General features: G+C 38.4%; 1 protein-coding gene across 5 annotated transcripts in view; it reads right to left on the bottom strand.

Moving 5' to 3' along the window:
* The window catches only part of EML5 (EMAP like 5), a 101545-nt gene extending 90492 nt beyond the window's left edge, over nucleotides 1–11053 (bottom strand). For all 5 annotated transcript variants that reach the window (XR_009745168.1, XM_061463785.1, XM_061463784.1 and 2 more), the window contains exon 1: nucleotides 10578–11053. Coding sequence is in view for 4 of the 5 variants with exons in the window: in XM_061463785.1 (XP_061319769.1) it covers nucleotides 10578–10774 (197 nt within the window). In the remaining variant the exon portion in view is untranslated. The remainder of the gene's footprint in view (nucleotides 1–10577) is intronic.
* Between the last annotated feature and the right edge of the window lie 8777 nt (nucleotides 11054–19830).

Below are 19830 nucleotides of genomic sequence, written 5' to 3' on the forward strand. Positions count from 1 at the left end.
AAATTACCCTATAATTCAGAAAATTGAAGGGTTACTGTTATTTTTATGTACTTAGGTGAGGATTTTCTGAAGACGGGGTCCTGGTTCTGAGACTAAAGCATATGTTTATGACTCTTATTTCTACATATCTATCTTAAAACCTAGTAATTCTGATTATATCTGGAAGGTATGAAGCAAAAAAAAATTACTGTGAACAAACTGGTGTACCTCAGCACAGAAAAGGAGGCATTTCAATTCAAAGCTCTAGAGAAGATATTACTCCCACTGTACGAATACACTGCTTTTTAGCGTAAGAACATCATTCTGATGCAAAACAGTGAAAATAATACCAAGATCCCTCCAAGTAAGTGAGACAGTAAAAATATTTTTCAAAGATGACCCTGTGAATATTTAAGCAATAAGAAGTTGAACATTACTGTTGATAAGAGTACTTGGTGGGGTGGTTTTTTTGAGAGATGAAAGGAAGTAACGTGTTTTTAAAGCAGAAGAATCAGACTGATCTGGGCATGCAGATACAGGTCTTGATCCATCCTGTCTGCAAGCCAAAGCAAGAGGCACTTATAAAGAAAATTTCCAAGCAAAAAGTTTGGAAAATCAAGCAGTGACATGAAATTAAAAAAAAATGTGAGAAAGGGCTGTAAGGGTTGTCAACTGTATCTTCTGAAGCAATATCTCAATACCCAGTTTTCATAGAAGGATAAGCATCAGGCACCATCATACAGATCCTATTTGAAACAAAAGGAGGCTAACAGGAAGCCTCTCAACAATAACGAGGATTTCTAGTTAAGGGACAGTCTTTTTCAAGTAGAGCCAAGGAAAATTATTCTGAAGAAGAGATGCAAGATTTCTCTAGAGATTTAATAATATGGGTATCCTCTTGCAGCTAGGTAAAATAACAAAAAACAAAACAAAAACCAAAAATGACCCCCAAAAAGTAAACCTGCTATTCTAACAGAAATGGTCACACAAAAAAAATCTAGCTTTAAATGCAGTCTAGAAGTGGAATTTCTCACCTATTGCCAAAACAACAGGTATGTCATGTTGCAGACTTCAAAGGACAGATTTTCTTCAAGTTCCCAGGCTAATGAAGATGTCTCCAGAAGTGATTTTGCTCAACTCAGTTATCAGCTACTACTGATTATCAAAGTTTGTCTTCTTCCTTGGCACATCATTTTTTGCCATTTTCATCACCGAAATTGAAGCAGAAAGACAAAAACTTGAATGGAAAGTAAAGGTGGTCAACACCAAAAATGTTCCAGGGATTTCTTATCATACAGTTCATGCAGAAGAAATCTTCATGGTTTCTGTTTTTTGCAATTCATAACAGATAGGAATCATAAACCTGGCTTAAAAATTCAATCATATCTTTTGCCATCAAGAGTTAAGGCAATCTCGCTGATTCTGACCTTTTTTGTGCAAATGAAGCCCTGCATTTCCAAAGTCTATTACTATTGTAATAGCTACAACAGCAACACAAATAATGACATCTGTTATCTCCTGAAGAAATTGAAGTCTTTTATAGCCACTGGGGTAATCAGAGCAATCTGCACCCTAATGCAAGTAATTTGTATGTACCTATAATATTCTGTAAGGTGCTTAACTGATGCATGTGGGGAAATTCATACTACACCAAATGGCACCCACACCAGAATGACACCGTGTAGAAAATCTTGACTACATATATTTTCCGAGAGAACAGTTAACAGCATCTACGTTGAACACTCTATTGAATTATTAAGATGGACACATAAGTTCAGGGAATATTTTATCCTTTTTTTTTTTTTAAGTTATTTCAAATACTCAGTAACTTGGTCTAACACACAAAAGTACTAAAAGCAACAGGTTATTCCATGTCAAATAAATATACAGTGAATAAACCAATTTCCTTGAAAATACTGTAAGAACATTATAATTCTAAGGGTATCGTAAGAAATCAAAATTTTACATTGAGCATATGACTGACCCTCATTGGTCCAGATTAGACAGTTTTATGAATCAAATTTTTTTTCTTTTAAAATCCTTAACGTGAACCAAAAGTGCTGTTCTAAATCACAAATGTAACTCGGTAAGTGATACAATAATACTTTGAAAACTAGGTAAACTACATTTTGAAGAAAAACCCTTGAGATATTGTATAATGTAAAACTGAGTTCTCTGGCATTTTACTTTTATGTTACTATCAGCTTAAAATTTTAAAGCCCAAAAATTGTAGATGACATAAAACTAGATATAACTTCTTATAATTTTTGTTATTCAGGGGAGGTTTTACAATTATTTCAGGTCTTGTTTCAAGCAATGTATGCTTTTTAAAAAGCCTATCATGCATGTCTCAAGAATTACAGTAAAATCCAAACTCTTTTTTAGATCTATCAGACAGATCTAGTATACTATGTTTTTCAATATAGAAGGGGGATAATTCAACTCTTAAATAATTAACTTTTAAACCAGAAGCTAATTTTATGTCTTGACTGAAACTTTCTATTTTGTATTGATAAAAACCCAAACATCTGACTTCAGACAAACCCTTCAAAAGAATTATTTTATTCAAATACGCTAAGCTCCTCCCTATCATAATCATAGTAACATTGTAAATGCAATAATACTTTAACTTCATAATGCTGTTAAAAAAATCAGCCAGGAACATAATCTACTTTCCTACCTCATCAAGAGGATGACTAACAAATTAAAACACCAGAGCAAAACATAGGTAAGCAGAAACAGAATTGATTTGACTGCAATTTGGAAAAGAGAAAAAAATTAGTGCAGACCTCAAAATCTCTGCAAAAAATCCTGTAAGTTTTTTGATGATCATACATTATTAAGCCTTCGGTTGTATTTCCTGCTCTTCTCTGTTTGCCCTAGAGCCTTGTGTTGTCACATTAGGTCTGAGGAAAAGTGCCAACTACCAAATCATGAGAAGTGTTCCTACAGCACCAAGATGTTTTCTCATTTAAGTATTGACCTGATCTGACCCCAACTCCAAGTGCTGACAGAATCAGATCAGAAGGTGATGTGACTGCTGGCTATGAAAAGCATGATGCATGAAGGCAAGCTCATAAGCCTGTAGCTCCTTGCTGTGCTGATCTACTTTAATCAACTTCTAGTGTGTTTTAGACAATCCATTCTGGTTGGATATTTTTGGTATTTCTATTTATGTAGTTTTAACTAGGAAAAATAAAGTTTTCAATGGTATGAAGGCATATTAAACAACAGGTGTGCTCTAATCCCATTTCAAAACTGAGTCTAGGAAACATTTTATTCTGTAATCCTAAAATATTGCATTTTATCTAACTGAATCCAAGAAAAGGACATTTTTAAAAGATGACACACAAAGCTCTCAGTTAAAAAAAAAAAAGAGCTTGTAATGAAGATGTGATAATAAATCCATAAATCCCTCAAAGAACATCTTCCAGCATGGTACAACATGTGTTCCAGAACAGCTTTAGAACTATCCAGAAAACCTTGCTTTCCTCAGGGAAAAAGCAGATAATTCTCCTTCCCCTCTCCCTCTGATCTATGCAAGACATAAACACAAATCTTCCCTCCAGACTTTTACATATTTGACAGTTTGAGATCACTTAACATGAAAACCTGGACAGAACTTAACTGCACCTTTGTCCTCATGAACCATGGCATAAAATGTCATGCCATTCTGCTGTAAAAAATGCCATAGACAGCAAAAAGATAGTTGAGCTGGAGGCTCTTAGGAGGACTGATCAGATTAATTATGACATAATTTAGGTCCTATTAAGTTATGAGTTCTTTAATGCAGGGAAATAAACTGATTATCCCCTTAAAGATCACCTGGAGATGACAAAGTGATAGTAGATGGATTTACGCTTAGTATAAATAAAATAGTCTTGGCACCATGTAAGCCTAAGTATAAGCTAAGGAGACTTGATTTTTTAAGTTTCAAATCTAAACTTTCTAGAGTAAAAAAAAAAAAAAAACACAACAAAAAAAAACAACAACAATCAGTCCCTCAAAATACTGTATTCAGGAAAGGAAAATGCCTTATTCAGAGAAGTACATTAGCTTAGTGATTTAATCTTGTAAAGCGATTTAGGTTGCTGTAATAAACCTCTCAGAATGGTGCACATGATATGTTTTCAGCATTACATTGCTTTCATCCTTTGAAGGTTTCCTCATCAAGTGTGAATGAAGAATGAACTCCAATGGCCAGGGACACACTGGCACACCTGCTCCTCTTTGCAGAAAACAATTAACACTATTAGATTTCACATTAATCATTGCACAGAAAAAAAACCACAATCTATTTCTTAAAGGAAAAATCATTTCAGAAATATCTTCCTTCACTACAGACTTACATGAAATTACTTTATTTGAATTTGCATATGGAAAGAAGATCATAACTGAATTTTTGAGGTCAGGATCCTGAAGCTTTAGAACTGAACTTCCAATTCTGGAAGTCCCCACTTTTCAGCCTGGGGCTCCAAATTTGGTTTTTGATTGGAAAGTCACCTCATCTGTCACTTAGCACCACTGAAAAAGAGCCTGGCTCCATTACATTTATAATTTCTCTTCAGGTATTTATATACATTTATAAGATCTCCTCTGAGCTTCCTCTTCTCTAGGCTAAATGGTCCCAGCTCTCTCAGCCTTTCCTCAGGAACTTGAACTATTTGTTGACGGGTTTGAGAACTAGGATGGATCTTAGGGTGTCAGTCAACTGGAGGAATAGAAGAGATGGAAATAATTCTCCTCTACATTCTTGTGAATGGGTTTGGTTCTTTTCTGAGAAAAAATACTTCGTGCAAAGATTTTTTCACGGCACAGATCTACTGAAAAGTGAGGCAAAATGATAAGGTGCAGTGGCAGAAATGCACAGCACCTTTACAGAAAAAGTCCAACAGTTAGTCACACACAGCCATAACAATGCATGGTTAACAAACAGAGAGGAGGAGGAAAAGACCAGTCATCATTCAAAACTAGGATGTGACTATTCACTGCACTGCTAGAATTTCTGTTTGCAAACCACAGCTGACAGCCACACAGGAAGCCTGGCCCCAGACCTGCTCTTGGAGAACATTATCTAACAGCAGTCAGACAGAATGAGTGAGTGCAATTCTTAGGTGCTGATGGTCAGACTAATGTTGAGGGAGAAAAATTTCATTCAAGCAGAGATAGTGTACAGCACTAACATCTGGGAGCAGACATGATTTTAGTAATTTTTGGTTTTCACTAGAACCTCAGAAATATTGACATTAAAAAGAAATGGCCCATTTTGCCTCAGAATACAGAAGTAAGAATCACAGAATGTCAGGCAGGACAATCTCCTCTAGATTGAGCCAAATTCTGAAATAAGATGATGACAGTCTTAAATAAAGTGCCCAGAAAGACCACAGTTCTGACTGACCAGAGGTCTGCCTGCTGCTTTTTGTTCCTTGGTAAATAAAAGTCTAATATGATTCCTATAGAGTTTGCAGGAAAAATAAGAAAAAATGCCTTGACAAAAGATGTGACTTAGACAAATACACTATTTTCCTGAAAACAGCTAAACACTGTTCCTGAAAAAAGTACAGAGAAATGATTTGTCAGTCTTTCTACCTGTCTTGCATATGCCTTTGCTTTCTCCAAGCATGCAATTTACCTCTCTACAGTCTTGGCTACAGAGGGGCACAAAGAGGAAAAAAAAAAAACACACGTTTTTAACCACTCTAAAGGTAGAATTCTTTCTCCTCTGATTTTGTAGCAGGGGATCTGTTAGTTTCTGGTACTAGACCTCGTACCAGTAAAGAATTTTAATGCTTTCTGAATAATTTTTAAAGTTTTATCTATCCTAAAAACAGACCTCTGCATGAGTCCCAGGGCAGACAATGCATGATTTCTTTCCGTAAACTTAGCCAAGACAAGGAAAGACACAGACTTCCAGACAAGTAGGGAAACGAACTTATTAGACACAGCCTATTGTTGCTCTACAGCAGATAAAGAAAGCATTATTAGCAGAAGTTCAAGCTTTTTTTCTAGCAGAAGATGTTTTGTTTTTAACAACAAAACCTAAACATAACACAAACATCTTAATCAAACAGTCATTGTTTACTGGTGATAAAGTTGTAGGAAGAATATACAAGAGCACAAGAGCACTATTACTTGCCAGCCAACTCACACAATGGATATTAAAAAAAAATGGGAGAGGGTTAACAGCTCCTCCTTATTTCTTTCCCCTTGACAGAAAAACATAGTTCCTCTTTTCTTTCTTTGGCCTGCTTGGTTGCGTGGCTGTTTTGTGCAAACATAGAGATAATGGTGCAAAAGGACTGACTTACAAAGAGTGCTGAAGTTTGCATTGAAGAAATGTCATGGAAAACAAAATATGCATTTTTGCCAAGTCTACTAAAGAACTCAAAAAGATGCACTGGTTTAATCTTAGGTTGTGCTTTTGCGCTTCAGTGGCATCATCAATGCCAGGTGAAAATTCCAATACTCTAAAGCTCACAAAAGATGACAATCATAGGGCTAGTATTAAGGAAAAATAAGGAGAAAAAAAAATAAAATAAAAATGCATTAAAAGGAAAAATTATTCTAAAAGTCTTCTTGGAGCAGGTCGGCATAAAGAATAGTCCTAGTAACATCAAAGGCTTCTGTCAGCAGCCAGTCATTTATTAATGTGGATGAGTTCAGGGTTTCCAATTTTCCTACCTTCCATCAGAGAAAGTACATAAACACATTTTAGCTAGCCCAGACAAATAAAGAGCCTCAACATGAGCATCAGTTTCCCAGATGATAAGCTAATACTCTGAGGGAGCATCTTTTGAAATCTTTGTATAATCTCTGATTTGTATAATCAGGATTAAATATGATCCCCCTAAGGTGTCTCAGACAGGGGAAGGACAGCCTACATTAATTAACTCATGTTCCTCTAAAACACTAAAATTATTGATAGAGAGCAAAGGAAAGATCTAACCAGAACACACCAAGATACTGTTTCTTCCTCTTCTACCATAAAGCAAACCAATGTACACCTCACAAGCTAGTCTGGTGCTTTATTAAATCCTACCAAACACACAGTAAATATCAGTAACTTTGCAGAAATAATTCACATATTCATTCAACATTAGTGTCTCCTACATACACACAGCCCAGGCTGGACAGGGCAGCTATCTGCTGCCAAAACAGTCAACATCCAAGTTATGCTGGTGGCAATGGACAGAACTATCAAGTGACCCAAGATTTCAGCTACAAGATTTTCCTCCTTATTTACTCCTAAAAAATACAAGAAAAAAACTCAGTTATCAGCACTCCCAAAAGATGCAAATTTCCAAAGCACTCCTGCATCTGAGTGACACATTACACAAATGCCTGCACGCACCCAGAAGGACATCCACAATAAAAATGTGAGGATACACAAGAAATGGGAGATAAGATTGAAAACATGACACTCTCTGCCCTACAGAACACTAGGTTGGTTTCTGGAAAGCAATTCTCAGGAGAGATAACAAAAAAAAAACAAAATACAAAAATCAAAAGCTTACGAGAAAGCAGAAGAAGTCCTTTTAAAGACAGACTGGAACTGAATGACTGAGGTTGTTCAATTCTAAAAACAGACTAATAAAAGAGGCCCCAAGTGATCCTAACTACCCTCTTCTATTTCAAAAAACCTGTTTGATAGAACCAAGGGACAGAACACTGAAAAAGAGCTCTCATTATCTTCAATACAGAGTTAACTGAGGCTGGGGGACGGGAGAGAGGGAGTGTGGAAACTGTGATTAAAATTAAGATTATACATTTATACTGGAAATAAGTTATGTTTAAACATCTAATCATATAAAGAAATCTTACAGAAGGTTTGTAGATTTTTGTTTAGCAAAAGGAGGTAAAACTTCACAGCAGAAGACAAACTAACTGCTAGTTGTAGAAAGAAATTTTCTAAATGAAAATCAGCTGTCCATTAATCTAATACTGGTGTCTATTATTATAGCTAAAGAACTGGTCTCTGTCTTAAGAATTGCAATTCCTTTCTTCCTGACTGATACTTAAAATTAGAATGTCATTCAAAGCATGCTAATGATATAAAAGTTCTCACAATGAAAAGTACTAATAATATCACCATGTAGCATGCAATATATACTGCTTAGTCTTTGTAGCTATGGAGCTGGGCTCACAGAAGTACGATTCTTTAAATATGTCAGATTTTCAGACACAAGACCTGCTTTCACAAATGACATCCCATACTTGTAAGAAGACTCTCAATCCTCCCAAAAACATCACAAATGCCTCAGCATTCGGACAGTACTTGCTGAGCCTATTAAAACACAAAACATGATATTTTTTTTTATTTTTTCTTTTGCAGTACAGCAACTGAATTTGCTATCTTCAGAAAGAAAATTTAGTAACACCGATTACTGTATTATATAATCCCACTTTTGCACCTGCACTCTATTTTAAAAACCCATTTTCCTATTACTTCACCTTCCTACTATGACTGCTTTAAATATTGAGAACTGACATGCCTAGGTACCCAAGTTTAGTCAGGAAAAGTATGGGATGATGACATTTAAATGGCACCATGCTGCTTTTAGAAAAAGCAGCAAGTAAAACACTGATCACTGCAAATCTAATCTTACTATTAGAAATAGCCATGATGCTTTTAAATCGAGCACTCTTCTTTAAGCATGCTAACATTTCTGCATAGCTTTTGCATATAAGCAGCATGCAAAATTCTAATTGAATAAATCTGTAATGCTTTAACATACTTAGAACTATATTCAAAGCAGGAGAAACTCCAGTATGCTGGGTTACTGTACCATACAAATCAAAGTACATACTCATACAAATCAGATAAAGTCATTATAGTCTTTCTCTCCGGTTTGCTGACTTTTGACACATTGTTTGTTTTAGTACTATTCTGAATAATGAGTTCTGTCACATTTTGGCCAAATGTAGCACGTTGTAACAAAACTGAGAACAGAGTGAGCAAAAAACTGTTACCACAGGAAAACATAAACAACTTCTCCACTTGCAGCCCAAAACATATTATTCTTGTACCATAAGGAGTCATACTGAAATGAAGGGTGTCACTCAGAAGCACTCATGAATATATGGCATTAAATGTGTAATTATGTTATGGCAGTCTTGGACTTCACATTAAAACTAGTTGTGCTTCCTTAGCACAATGGGAAGTTGCGGATTTGGACTTCCTGCAACACCTGACATTAGACATGGCAAACACTTCTTCAGAAACACTTTTCCTGGACTAACATGACAATTTTAAAGCATTAAATAATGCAAATAATAGTGATTCAAACTTCTGATTCAACAGCCCTAGTCCAACAATCTGTAATGGTACATTGCCTGCCCACCTTTTCATCACATTTTTAGCACCAAGGCAAAATACACCATAGACATGATACCCTTCTAAGAGACTTTCACAGCCACACTGCAGAAGAAGATTTAAATAAAGAAAAATGTGGCCATTATCACTAAGTTTTCTATTGTGTCCAAGAGCTTAAATGAGAGACATAGCATATGTTCTGCTCTCCACAGGTAATACCTGTTACTCATATGAGTAACACATACCTTCTAAGATATGTCTTGGAGCACTAAGCATTATAGAAACAAATTTTGTGCTGAAAATTGACTACCAAATTGTCTGCTGCTACCTCTTACCCCAAAAGGAAGAGCAAAAGGAATCAGAATTTAAAATCCATCCGCAATGACACCTACTGGAAGGGACAGGATTGATGACTCAGGCTCAAATCTGCCCTTCATACTCCTCAAATTCTCTCACTGATCTCACACCACCACTAGGCTTATAAAAACATCCTTAGGCTGAAAATACATTTAAGAAATGTCACCAGCACATTTGTTCTGCAACATCACTCTGTAATTATTTTTCTTATGTTAGCACCTGCTAACATTCACTGCCAAGTGAATTACTGAGCTACAGAAGAAACCTCAATTCTGCAAAAAGGGCTTATCTTTTAAGATCACCCTAAAAGTTGTGCGAGTTACAGGCAAGCCACTAATTCCCCACGTAATAGACGCCTTTTAAATGAGAGCCAAAGGTCTACCTGCTGCAGATTAACCTCCTCCGCAGCCCAAGAATTTCAGGGCACACACGAGATTACTCTTTCTCCTCCCGCTGGCCCTTTGACATTCAAGGGTGGCCGAGAACCGAGCCTCGGCCCTCAGGCTGTGCCGTGCTGTGCCGGGCACACCAGCGCATCAGCGCCTGGACAAGTTTCGGCACCGCGCACCGGGTGGCGACGGGGACACACACGACATGGGCCGTTAAACCAGACAGCCAAAAGCCATTTCCAGGCTGTTTCTGCCCACGGCGAAGCCCAGCGGGAGGCGGGGGGATGTGGAGGAAAAGCTGTCCTTGATATATTTCGATCCGCTCCCCGGATCCACACAGTGCTGGCCGGACGCAGGAGGCGGACTGCCGAAGCAGCCCGGGACGGCACCTGGGGCAGGTGGCGGCGGCCAGGGGGCCACTCGCGCCTCGCTCCAAGGGAGCTTGAAGTGCGGTCGGGGGCCGAGTCGGGCAGGGGCGCCCGGAGGGTGCTGGGACCCGAGGCGGGATGCGGCCCGACGACCCGCTTTGGAGGCTGTACCTGATGATGTCGTCCTGGTGCCCCAGGTAGAATTTCTGCCGGTGCTCCCTGGGGCTGTAGACCACGCCGACCCCCGCTACGAAGTAGACGATCTCCTTCGCTGCCGTGTAGTAGAGGTTGTTGCGGCACTGGTGACCCCGGTAACCATAGACCCACTCCAGCCGCAGGTGGCAGCTCGGCGCGCTCCGGTCAGCCATGTCCCCCCGCCCCCGCCACGCGGGTACGGCTCTCTCAGGCCGGAGACCCCGCGGGAAGGGGGCGACGAGTCGGCCGCCCCCTCCGCTCGGCTGGGTGTCCGCCGCGCTAATCCCTGGCCGCCGACATGAACGCCCGCCGCCGCCGCCGCTCGTCCGCCGCCGCCTCACAGAGGGCGCCGCCGACCGAGCCCGCCTCGCAGCCTCGCGCCGCCAGACATGGCTGCACTGAAACGCCGCCCGGGACGCGGCGCGAGGGCGCGGCGCCGCTCCGGGCCCCAGCCCCCCCCACTCAGCCCCGCACCCGAGACTGAGCCTGAGCCTGAGCCTGCGCCTGCGCAAAGGCAGCGCCGTCAGGCGGCGGGGCGGAACGGGTCGGCAGGGCCTGGGGAGCTGCGAGGAGATGGCGGCGTGCGGGCGGTGTCGTTGGTAGGTGCAGGATGTAGCGGGCGGCTTGCGGGACTGTTATTTGCGTGTGCTTATTTGTTTCCAGGCGAGGCTGTGCCTTCTCCCTCTCCCCCAAGTTGAGTTCGTATTTTCACTGCTCCTTTGGGGAATATCTTGGCTCCCCACCTTTCCGTCTGCCCCTCGCCTTGTGTGTGGAGCCCCCCTCCCGGCCCGCTCTCCGCGTGGCCCAGCTGCACGCCGGCTCCGTCTCATCCAAGAAGAGAATTTCAGCTGTCGTTTTAACGACTTATATTCAACCCTCGAGCCCACCACCTGGCTCAAACACCACATGCTTCCCCGTCCGTGCCTTAGCTTCGTTATCACACAACTTTTCACCCGTGGATCTCAAAGCGCTTTACGTGGGAAAGTCACCGTTTCCCTATGTCCCAGGTGGGGAAGTAACTTCTCTGTGTTGCATGAGGCAGCAGCGTGCGGGAACCTCTCGTCACGACCCGAACGTGTTTCTAGATTTGTCACCCGGTGGATTCCGTAGGCGGCTAAGTAATGCACGTTATGTGGTCGTGCAAACACCTTTGCGCCATGAACTTGAATACTTGCTCTGAAAGCTCCTGGATAACTAGACTGGTTTGACAATTGCAAATAACATCAACCATTTTCCTGTTACTTTCAACACAGATTTGGCTTTCCGAGTGCGTGTATTTTGTCAGGATTTATTTGTAAATCTCAATTTGTTTAACTTTTGTTTCTCTTCTACTATTTCCTTAGTCATATTGACATTTCATCCACAAAATATCTAATTCTAGCCAGTTACTTCGTGTTGGAGGCATTTTTCCGTGTTACTCTATTTTCATTTCAATTAATGGGAGTTTTTCCTCTTAAATCTTTCTTGAATAAAATTAAGATTATGTTGTTCCCTTCATTGTTTAGAAAAATAATTCTTTCATAAAAACATGCATTTGAGCATTCCAGTCAATTAGCTTTATATTAACATTTTCTCACAGTATAGAACACCAACAGATTGTATTTATCTCAAGCTCTTACAACAAAGATTTTCATGACACCAGGATCAAATGCAGCTTTCAGTTCCATACGTTTATTGAAAACAACACAAAGTGCATATAACAGAAGTCTGCAGAGAGATTCATGCAGCCTGAAACTGGCATCAAATATACAGCCAATGAAACCTGTCCTTCCATAAATATTTTTTTTTTTAAACAAAAAAGAAAGGAAAACAGGAAAAGACTTCTGTCCCTAATTGGTGCTGTTGGTGAATATCTATTTACCATCAGATAAACCAAATGTTATTTCCACAAAAATCATAAGCAGTCTGTTTCCCTTCTATTTGCTTCCTAAACAGCCAGAGCACCTTGGAACTTGAATAGCCACAGTTTCTCAGGAGTGCCTAAAATGGGAGACTGGAAAATTCCCAACAAATCATCTTAAGAAGTACAAAACATACTCTTCTTTCTGCTGCATAGCTGTTCTGTGTTGCTGTCCCAGCTCTTTTCATGGGAAAGGTGGTTACAGAAAAAGTTTATAACAATGCTTAGTCTCCTTCTGGAAATAATATGGAAAAGAAATGAACAGTCTTTCTTTTGAAAAACAAAACCCCCCAAATTTGCATTTCTTCCCCTTGAACTCCACTGATTGTTTTGAATGTTGATATACATTTAATCAAACTGCTAGTAAGATTTTTTGCAGTTCCATAAAGTTACAGATATATTGAGGCTAAAAATAAGATTACAACTGTAAGACTCCTCCCCGCATTTGCTAAAGCTTATAAGAAGGTAAGTTTGAAAAATACTGAATGTACATTATGACTGAAGTAACTTGTTTCTAGCTTTTAAATGTTAATTGGTTGGATTATCAGCAGACAGGCATTTGATACATATTTGGTCTCTGTTGTTGCAAAAGCTCATTTAAAAGTAGAAGCATTTTCGTGATACAAATTAAGAATATATTCTCTTTTTACTGCACATTTATTGCATGTTTAAACATGAATGTACAAAAAATACGTAATTGTGGTGTCTCTACTTTCTTCTACTCTATATAAATATGTACTTTTGTTCAGTTATTAAGGTGAAATTCTGGACCTCTTGAGATCAATGCTACATGGGGTATTAACCTCAACAGAACTAAAGTTTTACTCTTGTGCTCTTATTTACAACTCAGAAATTAGAGTAAGAGAGTATTTGGTTAGTGAAAATGAACAGGCTGGTTTGAGCCACATATTCCAAAACCACTGCTAGTAAAAGGGAAAAGAGAAAACAGAAATCAGGGAGAAACTTCAAGGTGTAATGACATTGGCTGTATCGGGAAGTTGCGGATCATGTTTCCTGTAATGAATGGGAGAACCCAAAACCGTAGTCATATGTGTGCAATGCAAGGAGGATGGAAACAGCTGCATGGCACACCCACACAGCCAGTATTTCCTTTTGATTGTTCTGGAACTGACTACCATCTCTACCATGAGGGAATGTCTGAGAGAAAGTTCCAAGAAGAAAATTGTTCATTGTCATATTTTACTAACCTGCATAAGGGGTGCAAGTGAAATTTTACACACTCAGCATCTGTTTTTGACAGGAATAGGAAACCATATGGTATCACCTTATCCTCTACCTTTACTCTGCCTGGTTTTATCACTGGGCTTCAACACACATAATTCCTTTAGCTTCTACTGGCCTGGATACCTCCACACAGTAGGACTGACTGGTGCTGGGCAGTCTTCACATCTGTAGTCACTAGGACCCATGACATCCCTCCGCCAGCTGTTGTGTGCATTGCAGATGTGCGCTAGGACTCTGACACCAGCTCCGTTATCTTCCTCGGCAGGCATACAAACTGCGGTGGCCTGGCCTTTCCAAGCTCTCCCCGAAGCGCACGACTCCCACACAGCTGCCCCGCGGGCTGAGCCTGGCGCTGTCCTTGGTGCTGACCGGGGTAGGCGGGATCCGGGAGGGCAGAGGGTACCTACAAGGAGGGGAAAGGTATGACTTACTAGACCGATGGTTACAGCGGGAAGTAAACGACCTTTTAGCCATATAATAATTTTATGTGCTTCCAGTAATATATTTTACAAGTGAAACATGGTGTTTAGTTGTTTTGCCTCAGCTCCCTATGATGTCAGATACAGCACTGCAAATTGTATTTAATTAGTATGCACTGACACCAGTACATCACTTCTCTAAATAAAATCAAATAAGTGGCTATTTTATGTCTCACAATGTGTGCTTATAAGAAGATGTACTTGCTAGCGTATTGTAAATATATTTACAATGTATCTCATGTTCTGCAAAATGGAACAAGGCTTAAAGATGTGATTTCTTAAACAAATACTCTTGGAACAGCTAATTCCAGAGAACACAAGATGAGGGATTATTCTGTTAAATCCTAAGTAACACAGAGTAGCTAGTTCAAGTAGTAATTATATAATATGAACCAGATGAGCAACAGTGACAACATTAGTTTCAACATCCTTGGGGACAAAAAGGTCTCAGTTTATTATGGGAACACAGTGTCTGAAAATAATATAATATATTGCAAAACTAAGAAACCTATTTAAGAGAGAAAGTAATGAGAATTACCTGCTACAATTTCATAGCACCAAGGCAAACACTAAGGATCACAAAGGCCTTTTACTATTGGATAAAAATAGGAAGTCTAGGAAAAAAGACAGCATTGCAAACTCAAACACTATTTGAATTCAGTTCGCTATTTCTACTTCAGAAAATGGAAAATTTAATGTGAGATTTTTTTTTACCATATCAGACAACACATAAGATGCAAATTAGTAAGAAATTTTAAAGGACTAAGATACATTATTAAATTAACAGTAGAGTTGGGTTTGGTTTTTTTTTTCTTAAGTAACATTAAAAGTAGAAAGCCTTGGAAATAATCAGGTCTACTGCACCATCAAGAAGCAAAGAAACACATGAAGGTTAAGAAAATGGCACAGAAAAATAGTTATTGATTTCTTCACATCACTGCTCAACACAGAAGAATCTGGGAAATGCAAGATGGGAGCACGTACAGGGTATGGTCACAGAAAGATATATCTTTGTAACAGGGTGCTGGAAAATTGTTACACTGTACCTCCAAAAATTCTGATAATTTCAAAATGTAGCTGACATGCTCTGAAGAGAAAAATGCGATTGCTCTTTAAAATCATGTCCTGTGTTAAAACATCATCCAGTATGTAACCATTTTAAAAGCAAGTTCTATTCTAAACTTGGTAACTCCAAATATATTTTCTTTTGGTACTGATTGATAAACTACAGACAGTGGTTGAAATGAAAATGAAACAACTGTATATGCATGAAATTAAATATTACAGACATTAATTTGTCCTTCTGCAAGATAAATTACACCTTGATGATCACAGGAATTGTATTCATTCGGTAAACATTCATTCTGGGCACTGGCAGAAATGTGCACCCTATTGAAAAGACAATGCAATGTAATTTTCACAATGCAGACAGCAACTGAGGCTGCAATACATTTATTCATGGAAATTTGATTTAGAAATGTCCTCACATAATGTTTCCTAACAGGGCTGATAAAGGATAGACAAGATACAGATGTTATTGAAATTAAATTCATCATCATTAGTATAGAAAGCAACAACTTCTGGATGTTCTAAAGCAGAAATAAATCTGGTTATGACAGAAAGTGATGCAAGTACATCCATAAACAATACCAGCTGAAACTGCAGAAGGCACACACTTACCATAAACTGTATACTGGCTTATTTCACTATGACATTTTTTGCCAAAAGATCTTGTTTTATGGTCTCCCCTGTAATCCAAAGTTCAAATCTTCTCTTTTGAAACCGAGAAATGGGTTTCTACCATTCTTTCAATGGAAAAAAAATTCAGGCTAAGAATTTCCATCGCAACACATATCTTTTTCCAAGTAAATGCAAAAATTACCTTACACATTTAGTTCTAAATTTGAAGTTGCTGTAGTAAAATTATTTGTAGTATTAGTCCCAAAAGTAAGGTACTAACATTTGTGTTCTTTCTAAAAATGTCTGCCACAAGCTTTAAAAACCAGTCCTAAAATCTCTGTTAGCACATGGGAATAGTTCACTAAAAAAAAATTCTTCTTAGTCTATAAACAATGAAAAAACTACTGTGTTTCAGACTGCCAGCAATCTGACACCAGAATGCATTTTGAAGTCACTCAGTGGAGCATTCAGTTTCTTTCAGCAATGACATTGTGTTTACACAACAGGGCTCTAGTTGCCCCACACACTTGTATCTAAATAGCTTTTTTCAACTTGCATTTCATGTACAATTATATGTGTACTGAAGACATTCATCTAGGTGATTTGAAGAACTTGTATCAAGCACCAGCACTTGATATGATAACCTAAATAGACTTAAATGCAGCACATAAAGAGAAGCTGATTAAATCCCAATGCATTTTCTATCAATAGACGTGATGAAAATCTGATACTGAACTCTCAAAATCAATTGATTTCAACTGTTGAATAAACTAAATATAGAATGCAGTTACGTGACAGCTGTCTCTGGTTCTATCTGATGATCAAAACCAATGTGAAGCAACACCTTGTTTACATGCAGTGATAATTTTTCGACCTGTTCTCAATTTTTTCTTTACAGATAGCATAATTATATGATGATCAACCCCAAAGCTTGTTAATATTGGGTTTTGGAGGTAAATTAAAATTTCAGCTGGCTAATGTTAATTATTAGATTTAAAATTGTCAGGTCAAGATGACATCTTTTTATACAGAAGTTGACAATGTTTCAAAATATAATACACAATACTGACTTTGCAAAAGCTCTTGAAAAGCTCAGCTGTCAAAAGGAATCATAAAAGAGCTTAGCCATAAGTCACTACTTAGAATCAACGTACAATAATACAGGTTTATCAAACATGACATAATTTGCCAGTGATAATATCCAGAAGAACTGAAGGAAATAACATATTTAAACTTTTACAAAAGTAACAGTATTAACTATCACAAGGCTGAGAAACTAAAAAAAAAACCAAAAAACAGCATAGCACTATTAATCCAGCAGTGGAATGCAAACACTGAATTAATTTCATTGTATGACTCCATACTATCAGATTTGACTAAGTACTGGAACAGACTGGTTAAGGACAGAATAGATGGCCCAAAGAGGCTGTGGATTCTCCATCCTCAGAGAGTCTCTAATCTCTGCTGGCCAAGAGATTAGAGCAACCTGAGCAACCTCATCCAACTTTGAAGTTTACCCTGTTTTGAGTGAGAGGTTGAATCAGCCTTCAGAGATCCCTTCCAACTTAAATCATTTTCTGATTTAGGTACTCATTTGTGTAGGCTGGTTCCCTACAGTATATATTCAGTGTACCAAATGAAGTAAAGTAAGCCTACTTTAGGGACAGCAAATACTTCATTTTAAGTGATTCCAATTGTAATAGAAAATATGGGCAAAAGACTGCTACACAATATAACTTTTTAGTGTAATTTAGTGTACACAATCCTCTATAAAATAGCCAATCCTCACAGCAGGAAAAATAGATCTTTTTCCCACATTTTTGCTCTAAAAATGATAAATTACTAACAGAACAGTTTAACACTCCTAAAAGGATGAAAGTAGATTTGTGGTGTACCTACAATGCTTTTTGGTGGGAGCTAACAGGTATGTAACAAATGTTGATGATGGAATGGCTTTGTAGACTAAGTACCAAGTCTGTATTCTCTCTCAAGTGCTTTAATATATATATTTATAGAGATAGATATGAGCAAACCCATTTATATCAAGCTTTTCAGATATGACTGTTAGTATTATTACCAGAGTTCCTACTTCGATACTTAGGGTCCGCTGCAAATAAGTGCGCTAGGCTAGCTGCTCTAAACTTGAAAAGACAGAGTCAAGCCCAGGGGTGTTTTAAGCTAAGTATCCAGTAATCAGTGAATCCTTTGCAATTTTTTGCAACCTATCTCTAAATGGAAATAACATAACAGCCTTTTCATAGGTAGCTGTTTATTTTTATAGCTGCATTGATTCCTGTTAATGTGATGAACACCAATGTGTATTCAGTGCAGCATACAGAGCATCTGCATCAAACAAGTAGTGCCTCATATGAGCCACCGAAGATAAAAAAGAAGGTAACAGTAGCACTTGAAAGACATCCTTTTCATCCTGCACACTGAAGGAGGTGTGCATTCAATCACAAAAGTTGTATTTGGTCCACGCATGAATAGAACAGGAAAGATCTAAGGTCAAATGAAATTTAATGGCAGGGGACCCGAACAGTACTGTCACCTAAGTTCTGTTACCAACTGCTGGGTCATCCTTTTTCAGCCAGACCATGGTAATCATGGTTAGGTTATCATGTATGATCAGCAAGAAGAGGCAGTATTCTTATTTATGATAGCAATAATTGCTGTTGAAGTTTATTGTTATCTTGGCTGGTCACAGAACTAAATCTGCAGCTGCTACTACAAATTACTTTCCCCAGTGCTGAATCTAAGCCTCAGACAAAACTCTGCTCTTAATGCAATTTCATTTGCATGATCTCCTAATTTTCTAGCCAGTAAGAAATGGGTTCTGAAAATAGCATGTAAAGATGGAAGTTCCTCTTTGTACTCTTCTGCCACAGCTGCACACCTTCCCAAAAAGCAGGCAGTCGGCATGGCCTGATCTGTAGTCATGTCTGGGTTCATTCAAAGCACACAAAATAAACCTCACTCTATGCTCTGTTGCTCTCAGTTCTCCCAATGCCAAATGTATCTGAATCATTAGAATGAACCCTTTTTGCATGTCATCTTTCACAATGCCAGTTCTTTTTCAAAGGCAAGCCAGATGTCTCTAGCTGAGGCAATCTTCAGGTAAATATGTGGTAACATCAATGTTAATTTTTAAGCTCTTGTTAATTGTATTGCCCAGCAAATTACATCTTTCTTCTGTCTTCTTATGTCTTGAGAGAGATGAGTAACTGACAGAAGCAGTAGCCTGCATCTGAATGCTTTAGCTACTGAGGGACGCAAGACATTTCTCCACAGGCTTGCATAAGAAATATTAATATACCAAAAGAATTTTAGAAACTATTTTTAGGTCCTGTTCTTGTTTTTTATCATAAGAATGTGAGTTCATGATGAGAGATAAGGCCTGAGAATCAGCATTCCTAGTTCAAGAAATAAGTATGATTACTCTATGCATAGAAGACCTGCATGGGAGACTTATAGAGAAAGGCAAAGTCAACCTATAGCATGTGTTTTTAAAATGAAAGGGGTCCTAGATACCAGTGGGTCGTGTCCTACTCTCCTCTTCCATATGCACATTGTAAGAAACAAATTCATGTATCTCATACTCACAATTTAAATATTAAGAGACTGATGCAGAAGAATCATAAGAATATTTGGAAAAATGCAAATAATTTTAGGCATACCAACAGTTTATTCTGTAGGAGTGTGTACAGGAGGAAAACATTAAATGCATCTATCCTTTCAGACCCATATTCAGTATCAGTTCAAAGTACCCTTGTCAGTAGGAAGAAAAAAACTTTATCAACATAAAAGGTGAAAATGCAAAGCAGATTTAAATCTCTAAGCAACATTTATTCTTGACAAGTAATTGAACAATTAATTGAAACATGAGTGAAATCCAGTACACAGATATAGATGTCAACAAAACCTA

Source organism: Pezoporus flaviventris, unplaced genomic scaffold (genome assembly GCF_033815535.1).
Source record: "Pezoporus flaviventris isolate CSIRO_AGI_PZ_B2104156 unplaced genomic scaffold, CSIRO_AGI_Pfla_v1 ptg000036l, whole genome shotgun sequence".
Lineage (NCBI taxonomy): Eukaryota > Metazoa > Chordata > Aves > Psittaciformes > Psittacidae > Pezoporus > Pezoporus flaviventris.